The sequence below is a fragment of the Denticeps clupeoides genome, chromosome 18 (genome assembly GCF_900700375.1).
Source record: "Denticeps clupeoides chromosome 18, fDenClu1.1, whole genome shotgun sequence".
In the NCBI taxonomy this organism is placed as follows: domain Eukaryota; kingdom Metazoa; phylum Chordata; class Actinopteri; order Clupeiformes; family Denticipitidae; genus Denticeps; species Denticeps clupeoides.
Genome location: NC_041724.1, coordinates 9,648,309 through 9,669,384, shown reverse-complemented (window position 1 = coordinate 9,669,384; position 21,076 = coordinate 9,648,309). Strand labels below are relative to the sequence as shown.

Below are 21,076 nucleotides of genomic sequence, written 5' to 3'. Positions count from 1 at the left end.
GAAGGCGGGTCTACCGTTTTCTTGCCACCGATTGGTCTATGCACTGGCGTTCTTTTACGATGCCCAATCCCCATTGAGTTCGCCCATCTGTCTTCGTGACGTCAGAAGTTTCCATCGACCAATAGGAGCGCCGAACACCGTCAGCTGATGTTGACCGTAATATTTGTACTGGGGCTTTTGAGCGAGCGTTTCATTCAGGTGAGTTGGTTGGTGGGTGATTTTTTTTATTAAACTTTTACATACAAGTGAGTGAATGGAGTTGTTTAGTCTTTTACTCTTTATTTACTTTTACTCTTTTAGAAACTCGAATCCAGGATGACCACGCGCGTTCGACCGGTGAGGTGTAGTTTTTAATTTAACTTACTTTGATACACTCTGCGGCTTAAAACGATTTAAAGGATGTGAAATGACTCAACGCGAGCTAACATTTAAAAAATGTGTTTATTCAATAACATAGATTTTAATTTTTTTTTATCGACCATAGTTTCCCCAACGTGCTGATGTTCATTATTAACAGAGCAGCAAGAGATGTGCGGTCATCGGCGGCTCGGGGTTCCTCGGCAGGCACCTGGTGGAGAAGTTGGCCGACAAGGGCTACACCGTGTCGGTGTTCGATATTCGGCAGAGTTACGAGCTACCAGGGGTCACGTTTTACCTCGGCGACCTTTGTGACAAGCAGGTTGGCACATTTTAACCCCTACACAGGCCACAAAGCCACTTTCTGCCCTGAACAGAACGCGTTGTCCGGGATATTTAGACACACCCTTTTATCTTGTAGTTTGTCCTCCCGACATTAGCCAGTTTAGGGTAGTCAGTGTAACAAACTGAGCGGTGACCACAAAGCCACATGGCCTTTATAATCTTACCCTGTACATGACCCCTGACCCTTACTGTCTCCAGTGGGAATGGGAATGAGCTTTTGTCATTGCTGGTTGTTGGCCATGATGTAATGTGGTGGCATTAAAATGTTAGATTCTCTTCTTAATTAATGAATTATATCCTGCAACACTTCAACCGTCCAGGTGACTTATCCCAGGATCCTGTTTGGGGACTTTGTGGACTTTGCTTTCAACACCATATCACCGGCTGCTTGTCAGTGGCAGACAGGAAGCAGCGAGTAAGGCTGGGGGAGACCACTGCTCTGCTAACTCTACACCAATGACTGCACTGAGATGTTAAACTCATGAAGTTTAAAGCAGATGACCCCTGAACAAGCTCAAGTGAAGTGTCATTGTGAAACACTGCAGCACAGAACATGGTGTTTTCTGCTTTTAACCATCCTCCTTGGTGAGCATGACAGGCGCCCAGGGGACGGAACTTTGCTTAGTGGCAACTCAGTGACACCTTGACTGTTCAGGACTCGAACCAGCAACCTTCTGATTCCTTACCTGCTAGGGCAGCCACTGCCCCAAGACTTAACAGTAGATGGTAACACCATCTCCCAGGACCTGAAATGGGAGACCAACATCTCCTCCATCCTCAAGAAGACCCAGTAGAGGATGTACTGTGGCAACTAAAGAAGTAGAGTCCTCCACAGGATCTAATGATCTAGTTCTTCACTGCGAGTCTGTCCTGTGCGCCTCCGTCACACTCTGGTATGGAGCAGCCACTAAACAGCTTAGGAACAGGACTGTACAGACAGAAGATAAGATCATCGGTGTCCCCCTGCCCTCCACCCAGGACCTGTTTCTTTAAAGAACCAAGAAAAGGACAAGAAAAATAATCACAGATCCTACAGACCCCTTTTTATTATTTTTTTTTACCTGCTTCCATCTGGCAGGCAATATAGAAGCCTACAAAATAGGCTCTCATACTTTGCCAATAAACATTATTCTGATTCTGAATGGCAATGGTTTAGAGTTATCACTGGGCATATTTACATTTACGGCATTTGGCAGACACCCTTATCCAGAGCGACTTACAACGTGCTTTCAAGTTACCATCGATGAAGAGATCAATTCCGGTTCACTAGGACCCCAACTATGAATACATCTATTTTATTCACTCTGTTGTAGATTCTGTACACAAAGTTCGACAACAAGAAAATTACAATTTAATCTAAATATTCTTTAAAGAGGAAGGTCTTGAGCTGTCGTTTGAAGGTGCTCAGTGACTGAGATGTTCTGACCTCAAGGGGAAGTTCATTCCACCACCGAGGGGCCAAGATGGAGAAGAGTCTAGATGAGTGTTTTCCTTTTACCTTCAGAGATGGAGGGACCAGGCGAGCAGTACTGGAGGCTCAAAGTAAACAAGGTGCAGTGCGAGGTGTAATATTTGTTCATTGAGCTTTTCTTTTTCTTGCAGGCCTTACTCCCAGCTCTGCGGGACGTGTCCCTTGTCTTCCACTGTGCATCACCTGCACCTGGTGCCGATGACCGAGCTCTGTTTGAAAGGGTCAACATCAGTGGAACCCGCACAGTCATTCAAGCCTGCCATGAGGCTGGAGTACAGGTAGGGGGCGACCTAGCTCTCTGCTTGAATAAACAGATGATGAATCCTGGATCCAAGTGTGACTGGTGTAGTCATATGTTTGGCTATTGCATGTGCCATTTATGAACCCGCAAACATTACGTTTGTTAAAGGTTAACGCTTTAACCAGAAGAAAGCACTGCATTTGTTTTAGAAACTGGTCCTGACTAGTAGTGCCAGTGTGGTATTTGAGGGAACGGACATCAAAAATGGGAAGGAGGACCTTCCATATGCCAAAAAGCCCATTGACTTCTACACACTGACCAAGATTCAGCAGGAAAAGGTACGTTGGTTTAACAGCAATTTATGATGTTTTGTTTTCTTTTAGAAAAACAGTTCTGTAGTAAATGGCACACATTTGACTGCCTTTTGTGAAGGTACTTGAATCAGTGTAATTAACAGTCCTGTTGTTCTTAGCTGGTTCTTGAGGCCTGTGATAAGGAAAATGGTTTTCTCACTGTTGCCATCCGACCTCATGGGATTTTTGGGCCTCGGGATCCACAGTTGGTCCCAATCCTGGTGGATACGGCTCGACGAGGAAAAATGAAATTCATTATTGGGTGGGTTCTGTGGACAAATGTTTTGAAGTGTTCTTTATTTACTGTAATGTCTTCATTTATTTATTTTGAACCAATGCTGCTATGTATTTGTATTTTTTAATCAGTTTATTAAATTAATTATTGATAATTCTTCTTTGTGGATATTATTGAACCACTTTTTAGCATTATTATTTGTTGTGAGTCTGACAATTAAGAGTATCATATTTCCAGGTTTCATTTTGCAAACATTTTATAACTATTTTATAATCACTAATTGAGGCACTCTTCATTTATGTGCACTGACAATTGTATTGTTTGTCGTGTAGACCACATTAAATTGCAAAAGTCTGTGCAGTAGGCACATTTAGGCTACTGATTACTGGTTAAGCTCTGCTAACACTATCTGTGCTCTGTACTGGTACAGGAATGGATCAAACTTGGTGGACTTCACATATGTAGAGAATGTAGTTCATGGTCACGTCCTGGCAGCAGAACGTCTTAGGCCAGAGTCGCCAATCTGTGGTCAGGTACGGTATAATCACATTTTTATTTTTTAATTTTCCAACATTTTTAGCCTGTGATTATAAAATCTACAGGATTGTGACTCCAACTTTATTATAGGCAACACATCAATGAATTATTGTAATTGCTTCAAACTCTTCAAAGTAGATTACTGTAATATTACTGTATATATAATATTCAATGTGTCTTTTTTTATGTCATTTTTGAGAGGAGGTGGCCCCATGTCATTTAAGATTTGGAAGCTTTTAACTGAATGATTTTTTAAATTTTTTTTATTTGTTTGAAGGAGCAGCCTACACATTTCTCATAGCCATGTTCCTGTCTCTCTTTAAGGCCTACCACATAACCAACGATGAACCTGTTTTCTTCTGGGACTTCATGTCCCAGATACTGGTGGGTCTGGGCTACAATGCACCTCGCTACCACCTCCCCTACTGGCTGGTCTATGGCATTGCGCTGCTCCTCTGGGTGCTGACCGTCCTGCTGCGGCCCCTAGTTTCATGGAAGCCCACCTTCACACCAATGCGGGTGGCTTTGGCTGGAACTCACCATTATTACAGTTGTGCACGTGCCAAACAGGACATGGGTTACCAGCCTGTGGTCAGTCTGAAGGATGCGATCATGCTAACAGTAGAGAGTTATCCACATCTACGACAGGGAGCGTAGCAGAAAGTGACCACACACAGCTAATACCCATTCTACACACACTTATGTTGCTGCGGGTGCAACTAATGGGAATACAGTCCATCAACCAAGCAGCATTCCAACCTAAATGTGATGTTATTTGTGGAGAATTGGGAGGAAGCTGAACCATCTTGTCTATGCTGCCTGTAACTGAACCTTATGGTACTTCATTGCTTCTGGTAGAATTTCCATTTGCTGTCCCTCTGTACACTGAGTGATTTAAATAAATATGACAACTGAGTGAACATATTTTGTTTTTTCCTTGATATTCCAAGAATAATTTATTGCTGCACAAACAGTTCCACGAGGTATACACTAGGCATGAACACACTGTTGTGACCTCACCTGTGCTGTGTTCCTGGTCTGGTGTCTGTTTGCTGCCACCTACAGGGTGGATTCTCTCCATGCTGCCTGTCCAGCCTTCTCTGCTACGGGTCAGCATAACAAAAGGTGATGCGAACTCTTCAGAAAAGTTCTGGAAATTGTACTTTTCATATCTTAAACATAACCTTGTTTAGAAATACACCCTTTACAGAAACTAATCTTGAATGGTTACTCTAATACACTTTGTGGGCGTGGCAAAACAAGTCCGTTAACAATTTGTAGAATTGGGACACTACAGAATGTAACACTAGCTCTAGACCTACCTTTTTAACCACTGACCACCCATCTGTAATTCCTCAATGTAAAAATCTTACAAACAATAGTATCAGAAGACAATTTGGAACCCCTCCATTCAAGTGAAAGCAAAGTGATTGTTATTGTGATACACAGCACAGCCCATGGTGCACACAACAAATTGTGTCCTCTGCTTTTAACCCATCACCCTTAGTGAGCAGTTGGCAGCCATGAAGGTGGCACCTCATTGGCACCTTGGCAGATCAGGATTCGAACCGACAACCTTACGGGGCAGCTTCCTTAATTGCTAGGCCACCACTGTCCCAGGGAAAGAGGCCAAAATAACTGGTAATGATAACCACGATAAGGAAATAATAAATATTGGTTCATGACATTACAGATATTATTGATATGATATGTTGTCAAACTGGGGCATCAGAATCAAAAGTAATCAAAAAGTAATAAATAATCACATTATGTCCATAAATCATTGCGCAGTAAGTGTGCAACTCTGTACACTTTGCAAAGCTGAATAAACCAGTTACGCACAGTAACGGAGAGTTTTGTCATTGTAGCCAAATGAACATTCCTTCAATACCATTATAAATGTATGCGTATTGAACGTGTTCCAGAACATTCCAGTAGTGGCGGAATGTGTGCCTTGCTTCTCTCCCATCTTGGTATGAACCCACAATCAATTGGGACTCACACAATATTCGTCTCTTTCTCTGTCCAATTACTGTGTCACCTGGACAGTGATGAGTTAATAATCAATCGTATTAATCCTTCTGACGATTCTGATCTGGAATGATTTGGGAACTTGCAGTGTGACAGAAGTGACTCACTCCAGCATCGCTGTCATTCCATCTGCTGGCGTGGTTAAGAGGAGGAGGGGCATGAGGGGTTGTTGCCGAGATACCAGAAATTCTCTAAACAATAATGAGAACTACTGTCTTGCCTGAGACTCGCAGGTTGCCGAACAGGTTGGTGTGGTGGCTGCGACTGACTCCTGACTGTGTGCATTTTGACTATTGGAAAAAAAAGTTGCGACACTGCGCCCAGGCCTTTTGTGAACCTGCCTGGTGGCCCAAAAGCATGTGTGTGTGTGTGTGTGAGTGTGTGTGTTATGACAACCTCTGACAGGAAGGTGGGGTGTGTACCTCTCATACGTCCAGCTCAGCAGAATACAATATCTCAGCAGAGATTGTTATCCCCATCCCCTAATCTGCTGGGAGAGACAGGAGACCTGCCCATGACATCCGGCTCACTCCTGCCGCATTGTGAGGTGAGCTGCCACTCTAAAGCTGCTGACCTTCACAAACCGTATGACGAATACACAGTTTTCTAGCACCATGAATAGAAACATACCTGCATCAAAGCCAGCATTTTGATTAATGATTAACGTGGCCTGACAATCCATGCAGAGTCTCATTAGGTGACTTTACTCTGCACTGAACTTTATAAAGGCTTCATAAGGAGAATGTGCCAAGGGGTGATGTTCGTGTCCCTCACAGCATACAGATTTGTCCTCAGGTTAACCTGGACACCACATACTTGACTAGGCGAATAGAAAGTGCTAGACAAGCTCTCTTCATATCTCAGCACACACTGAAACACACACACCCTTGCTCTAACTGGCTGAGCTTGTCCGTGGCAACGCCCGTACCTGTTTCAGGGATACACCTGTTCCAGAGGAAAGACTTCCTCAGCACTCTCAGCGAACAAACAGTCCTGCCACCGTCACGCAAGTGTTGTCTTCCAGTGTCCTGTGAACCCAACTGTCTCTCATACGGGTAGGACCTGAAATTATTTCTGTGCTCGTCTGTTATTTGCTTTTATTATGTTATTTATTTTGAATAGGAATTTAGTTTTATGCTATTTTTATGAATTGAAATTATTACCATGACGTATCATTAAACTAAATGGACAGAGGTCTGTGTATTTCCTAAATTTTTTTCCTAAAGGCCCATGTGCAGAAAATCATTAGGTTAACTCATTGCCACCACTTCTCTGAAGGCATCTCTCTGTTTGGCCTTGTTTGGCATTGTCGTCATGCAATATTTAATCTCTGGTCATATTTGTTTTGGGCTTGAGTCAATATCGGAACAAACTGCTAGAGAAAATATTATCATAACTTCTAAATAGTGGTTTTCGGCAAATTGTTTGACCAGCACATCGGTAGCACTTTGGCATTTTCAACGTACTTTGTAGTTTTTTTTCTTGTGGAGTCCATGATGAAGTCATTGACTGATTGTTATATTGGAAGAGGAGAGAAAGTTTTGTTATGTGACTGAGCTGTTCCTACGATTACTATGAAGTCTGCGAGAATGATACATAAAGACATGCTGTATTTCATATTAATATTAGAAAGAACTTCATAAGGGGTGGTAGTAGCCTAGTGGGTAACACACTCGCCTATGAAACAGAAGACCCAGGTTCAAATCCCACTTACTACCATTGTGTCCCTGAGCAAGACACTTAACCCTAAAATTGCTCCAGGGAGACTGTCCCTGTAACTACTGATTGTAAGTCGCTCTGGATAAGGGCGTCTGATAAATGCTCTAAATGTAAATGTAAATGTAAAGATTGTATTCAACGGTCCACTCATGACCCCCACATTGCTTAGTATTTGCCACTGTTGCAATATATCAAATAATCAGCTAAGACAAATTTGGGCCAGGAATAAACATGCTCTTGTCGGGGTTACTTTGAGCGATGCTGGCTAAATTATTGTACGTTTCTCCGTCTGATTGAATGAATTAAAAAGGATTGCACAGCCCTTTTTAAAACCACTGTGGCACACATAGATCTTTTTGGGCACATCAGAGTGGCAGCTCATAGCAGGCGTGTTCTCTGCGTGGCAGAGGAAGAGTGTGTAGAAAGTATAAAAAAGTGGTAGGACAGGCCTTTCTGCATGACTAAGAGATGAGACTGAAGAATGCTGGACACTGTCAGAAATTGGGCCGAGTCCCTTTTTCCTTTGAGAAGATTGATGGACATTTTCTTCACTCGCTTAAATGTTTAAAATGCCCCGATTTGACCTGAGATCTTTATCTTCACATTGTGTTTTTTATTCAGTTAGCTTGGAATAGTCTAGAAATACAATATTAACACAATTGTGAACATTCATGTCCATTCTATGTCTTGTCTTATTCTGCAGGTTGCCAGAACCAAACTTTAAGAACATTCGAACTGCAGACAATGTCAACGTCAAACGGTGAGTTGCAGTGACTCAGGTGCCTTCGATGCCTGGTATTTGTTAATGCAGTTTTTCTAAATATTTTCAGCGAGGGTTAAAGGAATGCCATTTATCATTGCACATTCCATTGTGATCTGGTATTTTTGAAATCACATAACCTAGGCCATTCTGAGGGGAATTACGTTTGCACTCTGTTATCTGGATAAGAGAAATCCTGCCCTCAGAACAACCCCAGTGACTCAAATCAGCTACGAACTTCTGCAGTCAAATCAGACAAACTGGAGATTTTTTGTGAACAGCTAGTTGTGTAATTTGTGTACACGGGCGGTAATATTGCAGGCTGTTTAATAGTGTGACTCTTGTCGAAGATGGAAGCCTCTAATCTACAGTGCTTGTGCGCCTTCAGCAGGGGACAGGCAGTCTGTGTTTCGGACCACCAAAGTCCGGACAGCTCTGAAGGGGGACAGCAGCTGGATACAGAGACGTAGTGATCCCGAACCGGAGGAAGAGGAGAAACCATGGTGAGGAAGGCTCCACAAACAACAGAAGAATTGCATCTGTTAGAAGAGAGTTCACTCAGTTTATCTCACCGTAAAAAACATATTATTATTATTTTATAACATAATAATATATAAATATATATATACCTAAATATTTCAGGATGGCAGAGGTTAGAGCAAACCGACAAGATGGTGACTCCGTAGAAGCAGAAACAGACTTCTCCCAGACGCCAGCTACAAACGAAAGGTAGATTTCTATTCCAAGTCTTTTTTGATCTTTAATTGCATTTGGCTTAGAGAAGTATAATGATTTTGTCTCTGCAGCCCACGAGAACCAACATCAGGATTCATAATCAGGTGAGATAAAGGAAAGAGATAAGGAATATTTCCACATGACGCGTGTGAACGTTTCATCATCATTTTATAACATCCAAATGTACCCCTTTGCAGAGGGATTTTCACAAAAACTGAGAACAAACCGGCTTCACCCTCAACCAACGGTTTCAAGTGGGCAAACCAGTTCATCTGAATGCTTAACAGTAAAGACCATTTGGTCATGCTCTTGTGTTTTTTGTATAACTTTTAAAATGAATTCTTTCAGAGCTCCACCTTCCAGCTTTAAGAGACCCTCTGATGGGTACAAGAAAATGTAAGTAAGCTTGTCCATCTGTCAGCTCTCTTTTCACAAAACACACACTGGATCTGTTAGATTCTTAGTATACTGACTTCTGATGTACCACAGTGCCCCTCATACTGTACGGGCCCCTCAGGAGGTTGCACCACCGTCTGATCCCCAGATTTCCCCCGAGGAACAGGAAAAGCGGTAAGCGAGATGGCTATTTCTTTCTGGTATCTTTTCACTGATAAAATAATCCTCCCTCTTCATCGTACCTCTTGTCATTTTCAGGACTGAGGCTGCAAGCAATGTCCTCAGAACTTCAGCTTCCAGGCAACGCTCATACGTCTTCTCTGCAGCAAAGAAATATGAGTAAGTATGGGCTATGAGTATTTGCTACTATAAAGTTACTATTCAGAGTAAACTATACCAACGTAAAAAATCATGGCTCTCAAAAGAACCCCAAAACATCAATGCATTAATCTACTTTTCTCTCATTAAATGTATTTTTTGCTATGACTTGTTATAATCTAATTCCCATGGTTGGAAATGTTTCTGTCGCTGTATTTAAGTTACAGAGGGGGAAAATAAGTAATAATATTCATACTGTATCACACATGAATAAATATTGTATGACCGTATCTCTCAGTTAGTGTGGCTAAATATTTCACATTTATATACACTGTGAATAGCTGCAATTTAGGTGAATAATTGCTATTATTAAAAACCTATTACTATTACAGAACGTCAAGTATCTTAATGCTTAATGTTCTCGCTTTTCAGTTCACAAGAGGCCTCACCTATGAGCTTTGTTGCTAAAAGGTATGTGATATATTTGCTGGAGGTTATGTGTACACATATATGATTTTTAAAAATGTGTATATGTGAAGCTCTATGTGATCCCTGAAGGGTTGTGATCAGTGATGACGAGGAGAAGGAACCTACAGACCAAGTGCCTGCCACACCCGAAGGCACTTGGTCTGTGATTTCACAAGCCAAAGCCACACCCACTCCTCCAGCCCCTGCACCTTCCCAAACCCCATCTGCAGCCTTTGTCCCTGCAACATCCCAAACTCCAACCGCTGTAACACCAAAACCTACGGCCACACCCGCTCCCCAGGCACCCACCGCTACTCCAGCTCCAACTACACCCCCAACTTCTGCTACATCCCAATCCAATGCTACCGCCCCAACCAGTGTCACGCCAAAAACTCCGGCCACACCCACTCCCCAGGCACCCACCGCTACTCCAGCTCCAACTACACCCCCAACTTCTGCTACATCCCAATCCAATGCTACCGCCCCAACCACTGTCACGCCAACAACTCAGGCCACACCCACTCCCCAGGCACCCACCGCTACTCCAGCTCCAACTACACCCCCAACTTCTGCTACATCCCAATCCAATGCTACCGCCCCAACCACTGTAACACCGAAACCTCCCACCACACCCACTCCCCAGGCACCCACCGCTACTCCAGCTCCAACTACACCCCCAACTTCTGCTACATCCCAATCCAATGCTACCGCCCCAACCACTGTCACGCCAAAAACTCAGGCCACACCTACTCCCCAGGCACCCACCGCTACTCCAGCTCCAACTACAGCCCCAACTTCTGCTACATCCCAATCCAATGCTACCGCCCCAACCACTGTCACGCCAAAAACTCAGGCCACACCTACTCCCCAGGCACCCACCGCTACTCCAGCTCCAACTACAGCCCCAACTTCTGCTACATCCCAATCCAATGCTACCGCACCAACCACTGTAACACCGAAACCTCCGACCACACCCACTCCCCAGGCACCCACCGCTATAACAGCTACAACTACACCCCCAACTTCTGCTACATCCCAATCCAATGCTACCGCCCCAACCACTGTCACGGCAAAAACTCAGGCCACACCTACTCCCCAGGCACCCACCGCTACTCCAGCTCCAACTACACCCCCAACTTCTGCTACATCCCAATCCAATGCTACCGCCCCAACCAGTGTCACGCCAAAAACTCTGGCCACACCCACTCCCCAGGCACCCACCGCTACTCCAGCTCCAACTACAGCCCCATTCTCTGCTACAACCACTGTAACACCAAAACCCCTGAGCACACCCACTCCACAGGCACCTGCTACTACCCCAGCCCCAATCGCAGCACCAATTTCTTCTATTTCCCAATCCACTGCAACTGCCCCAACCACTGTAACACCAAAAAACCCTGCCCCTGTTACTGCCTCTGCCACACCCACTCCCCAGACGCCTGCTGCAACCGCTACTACTCCAGCTCCAACCACACCCCCAACATCGGCTACACCCCAAGCCAACATCCCAACCCCTGTAATCCCTGTAACCCCTGGTACACCCACTCCACAGACGCCTGCTGCTACTTCAACCCCAACCTCTGCTACATCCCAAACCACACCCCAATCCACAGCAGCAGCCCCAACCTCCATTAAACTCCAAGACCCAACCCCAGCTAATGTAACCCCCAAAACCCCTGCCCCTGTAGTAGCCCCTGGGACACCTGCTCCACAAGCACCTGCCACTACTCCAGCTCCAACCACAGCTCCAACATCTGCTACATCCCAAGCCCCATCCACACCCCAGGTTACAGTGACAGCTAAAACCCCTGTTACATCTTCAACCCCAACCCTCATACCATCTAAAACACCAGATAAAGTCCAGGCCCCACCAGCTGCTCCGCCCACATCCCAAACCACCGTAACCACAGCCCCAGCGACGAATGGCAGTGTCTCAAAGGTCAGCGTGCAAGAACCAAAGTTCAGGTGAGAGCGGGCACAGACAAATCCTCCGCCTCGCTACTCTCTCTATGGTTTATAGTTCCAGATGATCTACTGTACTTTATATTTCTACAGTGTGGAAATGAGCGTAGATGAGCCAGCTGGGCCAATAAAGACTGAAGCTCTTCTGAAGTCACTTGTGCCCAAAAAGGCAGACGATAAAAGGTTGTGGAGCCGTCTATAATCTACAGCTTGTATATAAATGCCATTTTGAATTGATTAGAATTATTTTTGTCTGTTTATTTCTCAGTGCTGCGGTCATATCTTTTGATGCTGAACCTGCCAGGTAAATAAAATATTAACAACACATAAACAGTCCAAGCACAGCACACGACACGCCATTCAAAATGAAACCCCTTCGCTCTCTCAGGCCGGTCAAGAAGCAAGAACCAGTCTCCACCCCTCCAGATAAAAAGAGGTGATTTGCCACGTATACCATTTTCAAATACAGAGTACAGTGTTGGCCATTTATGGAGAAGAAGATGAAAGCGGCTGAAATTTTACCAGAATTCTATTTTAATCATGTTATAATTGTCCTTGACCCCTGATTCAAAATTCGTTCAGCCAAATATAGCATACTAGCTAATTAGCTAACGGACGTGGCAACTCTCCCATTCTCTGAATCATGTCCTTTACGCAATCAATTCTGCAATACAAGCCAAGAAACGGCTTTTCTTGTCAAACATTAATTCAGAGTTTGAAGAAATGCAGGTGAACGTGTTGTGTAAATCCATAACAAGGCTGTTTTTTAAAAATGTGTAATTATTATCTTGCAGTGGAGTTTCCATTAAGTCCAGTGACAACTTAAAAAACGATGACCTCTTTGCCCTGTCTGAGAGGTTTGTTTAAACTTTTTTACGTTCACCTTACTGTCCACACGAGGGCGCTGCACCTCAATTCATTTATAATCCTTTTGCAATGTCATAAACCGTCAGCTATTCATTTTCATGCACCCTATACTCTGGGTTTATGTCTTTTCAGCTCTGTGCCTGGCAGCAAACCTTCAAATCAGGACCTTCTCTCAGGGATATCAAGGTACTTTGCAATGCATTTAAAGTTCAGATTAGTCCTAATAAACATAAATTCACATGCGATTGCTGAGACTGTATGGTGGTACACGAAGAGGCTCTATAATAGGATGATTCTTATACTGTTTTCTACACAGCTCTCTCCCCAAATCCGAGAAAACCAACACGACACTGAACATGCTTGCCAGAGACGTGATCCCAATCGACACCACCACCACCACGTAAGTGGACCCAAAATGGCAGAGGAGCATGGAAATACTTTTAGAACTCCAAATAAATTCTCCAAATAAATCTGTTTGCCCCACACACTGCTCCCCGGGTGCCTTTCATGCCCACTGCTCACTACATGAAATCACTTTCACATAATATATTGCATTGAAAGCTGCATCAAAATGACCTGAATTGTGTCCATGTTTCACAGTGTAAAGGACAGTAAAACCACAAGTGACCCCAAGACCATGGAGAAAACCGGTATAGTCACAGTCAGTACAAGCAGGTATGTCCTGTGCTCTACATTCAATTGAACCCATTACACTGCAATTTTAATATGCTTGACTTAATGCAGCTCAAAGATCAAGATTTCAAATTATAGTAATTAAAAACTAAATAATAAAGTAAATTATATGCCATATACATGCAAAGAGTAGACTCAATTAAGTAATGCCTGACAAATGCATAAGGTGAAAATCAAACACTGAACAGATAAGAGTGGGACAAGATTTCACACCACCTATACTCACCACCCACCCACTATATATCAGCTGACCAGAGGCTTGTCTTGGGTTTCCCATCCGCAGCCTCAAGACAGAGGATACAAGCGTGGCTTCCAAGCCGGTTTTAAAATCTGATATCATCAAAAGCAGGTGAGAAGAGGCAGAAATGAGCTGGGCAGTTTCATAAAGTAACAATAATTAATGTTATGTTTGTCTACTGTTTTATATCATGTTGTAAGGTTTTATTTCAGCATAGACGTCATATAAAAATTATTTATGTGCACTAGTGACTTTGAATAAACAATATTAATTTGTACATCCTAGTCAGGTTCAATGTAAATACTTCAATTTGCAGCTTGACCTGTTTAGTTTTACCTTGTTCAAAATCTTCAGTGTCTTAAGACAATGGGGTTGTTAAAATCCACGAAATGTTTCCGGTAAAGTCCACTACTAGACAATGGTGAATGAACACAAATGGATCTTTTTTTTTTGTTTACTTCTAGTGTCACTACCGTCCAACAGCCAACAGTGTCACAGAGGTAGGAGCCAGCTACAGCTCTTTTCTTTTTTGTCATAATAAAAAGTCATTTTTTTTCTCAATGTCATTTTTTTTTACCCAAATATTTTTGCCCCCTAGGGGGCTCCGTAGTAAAGTGACACAACATTATGGTATAATTTTGTACCTTTTTTTCAGCTCAACAATCTCAGTAACCACCAAAACCACAGTCAAAGCAGACGAAAAGTATGTTCCATCTTGTTCTTGCTCAATTCTGTGAATCACACGAACAACAAATTGGTACCCTGTCATAGTGAAGTAATCAAAGAATGAAAGGCTCAACACAATTACCTTGAACCTAGATTAAATGAAGGAAAGCAGCTAATCCTCAGGGACAACACCAGCTACCAGTTAGATGCTTCTGCTTAGAAGGCTCAGAAATACGATTTGCATAATTTTCAAGGCACTTTGATTGGGTCAAAACCCAAGCAGGGCAGGAAAAGCATGCATTAGTGCCTTTTTGTAAGATTTTTGATGAGTCTTGTCTGTGCTCTGCAGGAAAAATGGCGGCAGTGTCACGACTGATGTGAAGACCACAGTGGAAACCACCCCTGCCCCAGTCATGAAGAGCAGGTACTGCAGTGTGTTTCACAGCACTTGCCTAGGGGGCTCAAAGGCAATCTTTGACGTGGGACAACTAACAAAAAATTATTCCGAAGATGTCCTATAACCCGATCTTCCATGACAACCAGTAATGAAATGACTATCCTTATTATTATTATTATTTACAGTTCCGATGTCATTAAAAAGGAAACCACCCCTGTCAAAAGGTAATAATTTACATTTTCAGTTGGACAGTCGCAAAATTCTAGCTGCGAACTGCACTGAAACGCCATGCACTTTCATTGCAGTCCCGTGGAGATGTTTGATCCCCTGATGCTAGATGCCATCAGCAGGTAATATTAAATATTAAAAATGGGGAGGGGTGGAACCCAAGTTACTGTCTTGGTGCAAAAAAAAATCTGCATAGATTTCTATATGCAAACTGCACCATAATCTGAATGAAAAAACAGGCCCAATAATAAGCTATTAGCGCCATTGCTTGACAGCTTTGGCTAACGTAATGCCGATGTTATAGTTCTGCAGAGCCTGGGGTGAAGCCAAAAGATGAACTCAGCAACGTCGACCTCAGGTGAGACCGTTTACCCTCCTTTTACTCTCTGCGTTCACTCGTTCATTGGTGCAAACTGAATGGCTTATCTCTGCCCTGATGTTTGTCTGGACGCCAGCTTGCCCTCTGACGCTCTGGTCAACCTCGCGTTTGATGTGATCCCCATTGACACCAACGCCACAGAGTAGGTTCTCCTGCTCATTGTCACTTCCTCACGTCGCGCTGGGAAACGCCCTCATTTCCTCCTTCCCTCGCAGGCTCAGCACTTACAAGCGCTGGGAGAGCAGATACGATAACACAACCAGCGATTTACCCATCACAGTCAAAAGGTGCGTAACAGTCAAGCCACTTACAGACTGCAGATGCAGTTTTTGCTTGTCTACATGCTTATTGGTCTCGACCTGTGTTTTATCACGGCACAGCCAGAAGGAAGCCTCACCGGTGTCTGTTGAAAAGCTGCCTGACATTACAAAAATGGTTGCAGCTACTCCAGAGAAAACGTGAGTTAACATCACCACATTCACATGCTACAAAGCAAAGTCACACTAATGACTATCACTGTGCTTATTTTGTTCATTTTGACACGGTAAGGAGACTCCTTCCTTATAAAACCAGCACATTGAAGTTCTAAAGGACACTTTACTTCACATCCACAGGCTCGATCATATTGTGTAGTATACAGTGTATATTTTCTCAAATAAATCACAATTATAGTCATGAATATATTATTGTTATAACCGATTACCATAGTTGTAATGTCATGCGCCATCACAAGTGTGTGTTTGATATTCAGTGATACTCAGAGCTGATGTTCTTCACCCCCAACATGAAGACATGTCTGGACACACCTACTCATTTAGGGTTTTTTTTTTTTTACACAGAAATATGAAATAACAATGAAGCAAAAGTTGAACATTTGAATTTCTCCAAACCAGGGAACTTCTGCTGTGACATCAGCATCATACAATCTGGTCCTCTGAAAAATCAGATTGATTAAACACACTTCACTTTCTTCAAAATGACCCTATTCCCATAGCCACCACAGAGTAGGTGTGTCCAAACTTTGGACTGTTACCACCAATAAATGGGCACTGACGCATCTTAAGTATCAGCAGGTTGAATAGATCTAGGTCTTGTTTGACATCTGAGATGCAGAGTGTGCGTTTCATTCAGACTGGAGCTGATTTCTGTCACCATAATCACTGCACTGTAACATTGATCTTTCAGGCTTCAGGTACTTTATTATTTTCATGAAATAACATTTGAGACATGTGGTAGCTCACTGTGCCAGTTCACAATATTTATGGGCTATTTAAAGTCCCAAATTGTATCATGGGACATTACACCATCCAGCATTAAAGCTAAATTGGTAAAAACAGGAAAATGTCATGTATTCTAAAATCTAAATAATAGTGTTCTGTAAATTTTTTGTATCATTAGCAGTATGCACATGGTCAATCTGGCAGTTCACTGCTTTTCCAAACATACACAGATGTGTCTGCTTAGGTTTAAACCATTTTAACATATTGAGATGTCTGCATAAAAAACTTCCAGATAGGCAGGGGTTAAAGAGAGTAGTGGGGGAGTGGTCAGGAAGTCTCACATTAGACGTGCAACACGCCCCTCCTTGGGGGGCCGACTCAGGGAAGATAGTTGGTGTTCAGTCACTCAGGGCTGAGTCGCGTGAGAAACAAGGAGCTATATCACAGAAGACATTTCATCACTAGTTCTGCTAAAAAATTCATACCAGGCGCAAAATTCATACCCCAATTGCTCATAATTGGGATAACTGTGAGGTTCCTTCTCTGCTGGCTGGATTTATTCAACGCCTGCTGCTATCTGTTTCAGTGAAATACACATCAGCCAGAAGTCCTCAATGGACAGGTGAGTACAAAACCCCCTTGCATTTTATAGGAGAGTTTTTTTTTTTTTTTACCTTGAATCATTATTAATACCATCATGTCTTAGTAGCTCAATTCTATACAGATGTTTTGCAGTCTGACTGCTTGGTCTAATGAATTTGCTTGAAATTGTGGAACCAGTGATGGAATTTCAAAGTAAAAGCCTTGGACTGTTGTTTTCAATGCATGAGAACGGTGGCTCTGCAATGTAGACGTTTGCCTGATGAGTTTGTGGAGTGGGTGCGGAAGGCATGAAGCTCCACGACTTGGTTCACGGCGCGTCTCACGCCCTTCTTGTGGGAATGCTCATCTGGTTTTTCCTGTTCATTGCCTGAATGAATTATCACCGGAGAGAAGCTCCACATGGAGAAGCAATGTGAAGTCACAAATAAAGGCCACCCATTAGACACTGAGAACTGAAGTCATTGTGATTCCTCTGGGGCCATGTAAGACAAGATGTCTTTATTTATGCTTTTATTATTAAGCAGGTGATCCTGATAGCTCAATTTTTTCGTGGTTCCATAACAAAAAAGTCAACCAGCATCATTAACAATTTAAACATGTTGATTCCAGTACTTCCTGTACAGACTCCATCAGCGGAGAGGAATTATTCGTTTTTCTTATCTTATCTCCATATTATGCAATCTTTTGCAGAACCTTGGAGAAGACAGAAGTGAAACCCAAGTCACCGGATTTGGACACCAAGAAGTAAATGAACAGAGCTTGTGAAACCAATTTGTGAAACCAATTTGAAACCAATCTGTCACGTAAAGGTCCATGCTTTTGTGTATTTGACCTTTGTCCTTTTAATTTTCGTGTCCTAGGGGGTTTGTGTTCTTGAAGGAGTATGTCAACGTGCCAGATATGAACAGGTAAAATGTGTCTGAAAGGTCACCCTTCAAAGAATGATTAACCACGCGACTTTATGGTGGTCATTGTACAATTATGGGCACATTAAACTTAATCCAACCTCAAGTCTAATCTAAATTAGATTTTTTATGTCTTTCGAAATCCAGTAAAAAAGAAATGAATTTGTAGATTCTCTCATACAATCGGGACACCTTTTGTACATCTGTAATTTTTTGCAACACAAGACATTCTGCAATTGCTAAGAAATTCCTGCAGATTACAGAGCTGCCCTGTGCTCATTTGCGGCAGATATTGGTGCATTGATACCTGGTAAACATGCACTGCAAAGGGTTTATATATTTATGTACACCTCCTCTTCATCTCCTCCCCAATCAGCCTCTCATCCTCTACTCCACTTCTTTATTGTGGTTTTCAAAATTGCACAGTGGCTGGCTGGGAGCAGCCTATTTTTTGCAAAAAATGTTTTATTATTGGATGAACTTCTGACTATAACCCCATTCTGCCCTCTGCTTATAGTGACTATGTGACTTCCTCCTCAACGTCCTATGCATACAGCAGCCCCACCTCCCAGTACAGGTAATTGCCTTGTGCAGTAAAACTTTATATTTAAGTTCTGATTTTGTGTACAAGATTTTTGTGTACCATCATTCGTATTTTTAATTGTGCTTTTTTAAATCTGATCTTTTGCTAGTGTAAAAACTATGTGCACGTACTGTGAAAAACCAGTGGGCAGTGAAGCCAGAATTACGATTGAACACCTGAACATCTGCTGCCATCCTGAGTGTTTCAAGGTAATAAAGCCACTTTACATCCTGAAAAGTGCTGCAAAAGGCAGTTTTAATCAGCATTTGATTATTACTTTGCAATTTGTGGTTTAATGCTGCCAAATGCTTACCCCACATCGTAGGATTCTGTTTTGTTCTCCGGTGTCTCTGGTGTTAATACTGAACCCTTTTTTTTTTTTTTTTTTTCAGTGTGGCATATGCAGCAAGCCGATGGGAGATCTGCTTGACAGCATGTTTCTCCATCGGGGAACAGTGCACTGCGAGGGCTGTTATGCAAATGTCATTTGATAGACATCCAATGGTCTCGCTGCCAAGTTGTATGAATTTATAACTTTCAATTTTTTTTGCCTCATAAATACTGCTTTTGTTTAGTCATGATTGTGGTCTTTAACAAACGTTACTACTTTTTACTTCTTGCAGTGAAGTGCCTTAAGTATATTTCATTAAACTGAAAGAATTGCTTTAGTGATTTTCTCAACTAATGAACACTGTTGTGTTACAACGTTGTGTAAGTATTTACTGTATAGGACTCATATGTTTATTACCGCCAAAAATGTGCACAAATGAAGGACATTTTTATATTTGTATGTTCCCCTGTGTCTTTTCTCCCCTTCTCATATCTGCTGCTGGACATGGTCAAGGAATCTTGGAAGTCTGTTAAGGGATGTGGTCATATGTGTGCTTTTGTGCTTTGAAAGTATTCGTCACATAGTAATTGACTCTCTGGTCTCCAATTATTTTTCAATAAAGTTTGCATGATCACAAAAGCTGACAGTCTGAATACAGAAGTCCATCCTACAGGTTTTCCAAGACATGGCATTCCTCAGGATCTGAGATTTGAGGCTGCCACATTATAAACATTTTAAAACTGGGCAACAAAAGATAATATCAGGTGCAACCACAGAACTATCAGCTTATTAAAACCATGAAAAAGAACATAAAACGAATAGTAACCATGAGAAATATGTATTGCTTCTTTAACCAGAGCAACCAGAGCAAGCTGTACTAAGGTCATTGAAAAGGGTTTTCTAATAATAAAGTCACTTGGATGACTTGGGTTAATGAACACAGCATTCCATTGGAACTCACAACTAATAATTCCTGAGGACGTTTCTCTCTACATGTACAGTATGCAGATATTCCATTATTAGCAGCCATTTCCAGAATCCAGAGTAACTTTAACAAGGTCTTTTAACTGGACTTTTCACAGCTAAACAAACACAAGGACTTTTGTGTGTTGTGCACAATTCATAGTGTATTTTTTGATTGTAGTTGTAATGTTTTCTGACACTTACTGCTCAGGTAGGATATGACCTCCAGGTATCAAGCAACTGCAAAATAAAAGATTTCTGAAGTTTTTGGGTGAGGTGCTCAGTATGGCCGTGCTGCTGGTGTTCGGTGCCATTGGTTGAATATTGCTGTGCCAGCTCAGAGATTCCTGTGCACATTAAGTGCTTCCATTATATTTGTGTTGAGAATTGGGCGGGGCGGATAGCCTACCCGACAGCACATAAAGAAACACACTCACAGCCTTCATTCTCTTCCTCTCCATGTTGAAAAATGATTTGTTCCTTCACAAGACCCTGGTTTTCCTGCTACTGGGTTCCCAGGGCCTCTGGTCAGCTGCATCACAGGAGAACAACTGCATCTTGGCCCAGACCATCAGTGTGTTTAGTGTGGACTACCATCATGTACAAACAACCTTTGATATTGTGCTGTGGATCATGGTGGCTTCACTGGCCAAACTGGTTTAGTTTTTGGTCCGCTTGTTGAGTGATTTACTTTCATTGCATTTCATCCTGGCTTCATTTTTAAATAGAGTAAGTATTAGAGAAATTAGAGAAATCATGGAAAAGACTGTTACACAAAATAACAAAAGGAAGCTTCTAGGAAAACATTTCTGTGTCAGCTGCGTTATTGAAGGTCAAAAACTCAAACGTGGCTTACATTGTGATTTGGTGCAGGCGATTTGGATGTCCAATGCTAAGCATCACACACTCAAGGTGGTTTTGACTCTTTGGGGTCAGGATCAGGGCCATCGATCCATATTGGCCATGTTGGCTGACAAAACCATGACAGAATTCAATAATTATTATATAGTGATATACTTATTTATATGTATCCTTTCAACAATGTGAACATAGCTTACTGTGGTAAATCTAATTT

General features: G+C 42.4%; 2 protein-coding genes across 4 annotated transcripts; both read left to right on the top strand.

The window, feature by feature from the left end:
- The first annotated feature begins 167 nt into the window (after positions 1-167).
- nsdhl (NAD(P) dependent 3-beta-hydroxysteroid dehydrogenase NSDHL) lies at positions 168-4,293 on the top strand. The gene is made up of 8 exons (XM_028960156.1): positions 168-198; positions 301-336; positions 518-679; positions 2,305-2,451; positions 2,624-2,752; positions 2,887-3,029; positions 3,433-3,535; positions 3,864-4,293. Exons 2-8 carry the CDS (start codon positions 316-318, stop codon positions 4,194-4,196), a joined length of 1,038 nt encoding a protein of 345 aa, XP_028815989.1. The 5' UTR covers positions 168-198; positions 301-315; the 3' UTR covers positions 4,197-4,293.
- A 2,230-nt stretch (positions 4,294-6,523) lies between these two features.
- On the top strand, positions 6,524-19,491 carry znf185 (zinc finger protein 185 with LIM domain). 3 transcript variants are annotated; one of them, XM_028960154.1, is made up of 34 exons: positions 6,524-6,625; positions 7,993-8,049; positions 8,441-8,552; positions 8,692-8,778; positions 8,856-8,888; positions 8,982-9,038; positions 9,133-9,180; positions 9,274-9,354; positions 9,439-9,519; positions 9,931-9,969; positions 10,057-11,931; positions 12,022-12,111; positions 12,197-12,232; positions 12,317-12,364; positions 12,723-12,785; positions 12,928-12,981; positions 13,112-13,195; positions 13,396-13,470; positions 13,772-13,837; positions 14,191-14,226; positions 14,382-14,429; positions 14,742-14,816; positions 14,975-15,013; positions 15,095-15,139; positions 15,322-15,375; positions 15,473-15,538; positions 15,612-15,683; positions 15,777-15,854; positions 17,203-17,238; positions 17,910-17,963; positions 18,080-18,127; positions 18,642-18,701; positions 18,817-18,916; positions 19,100-19,491. In XM_028960154.1, the coding sequence occupies exons 2-34, from the start codon at positions 8,034-8,036 to the stop codon at positions 19,196-19,198; spliced, it is 3,855 nt and encodes a 1,284-aa protein (XP_028815987.1). In that variant the 5' UTR covers positions 6,524-6,625; positions 7,993-8,033; the 3' UTR covers positions 19,199-19,491. The 3 variants fall into 3 exon arrangements, with proteins under 3 accessions (XP_028815987.1, XP_028815986.1, XP_028815988.1); XM_028960153.1 differs by having other exon boundaries at positions 8,438-8,552; XM_028960155.1 differs by lacking the exon at positions 12,317-12,364 and having other exon boundaries at positions 8,438-8,552.
- Positions 19,492-21,076: the final 1,585 nt, after the last annotated feature.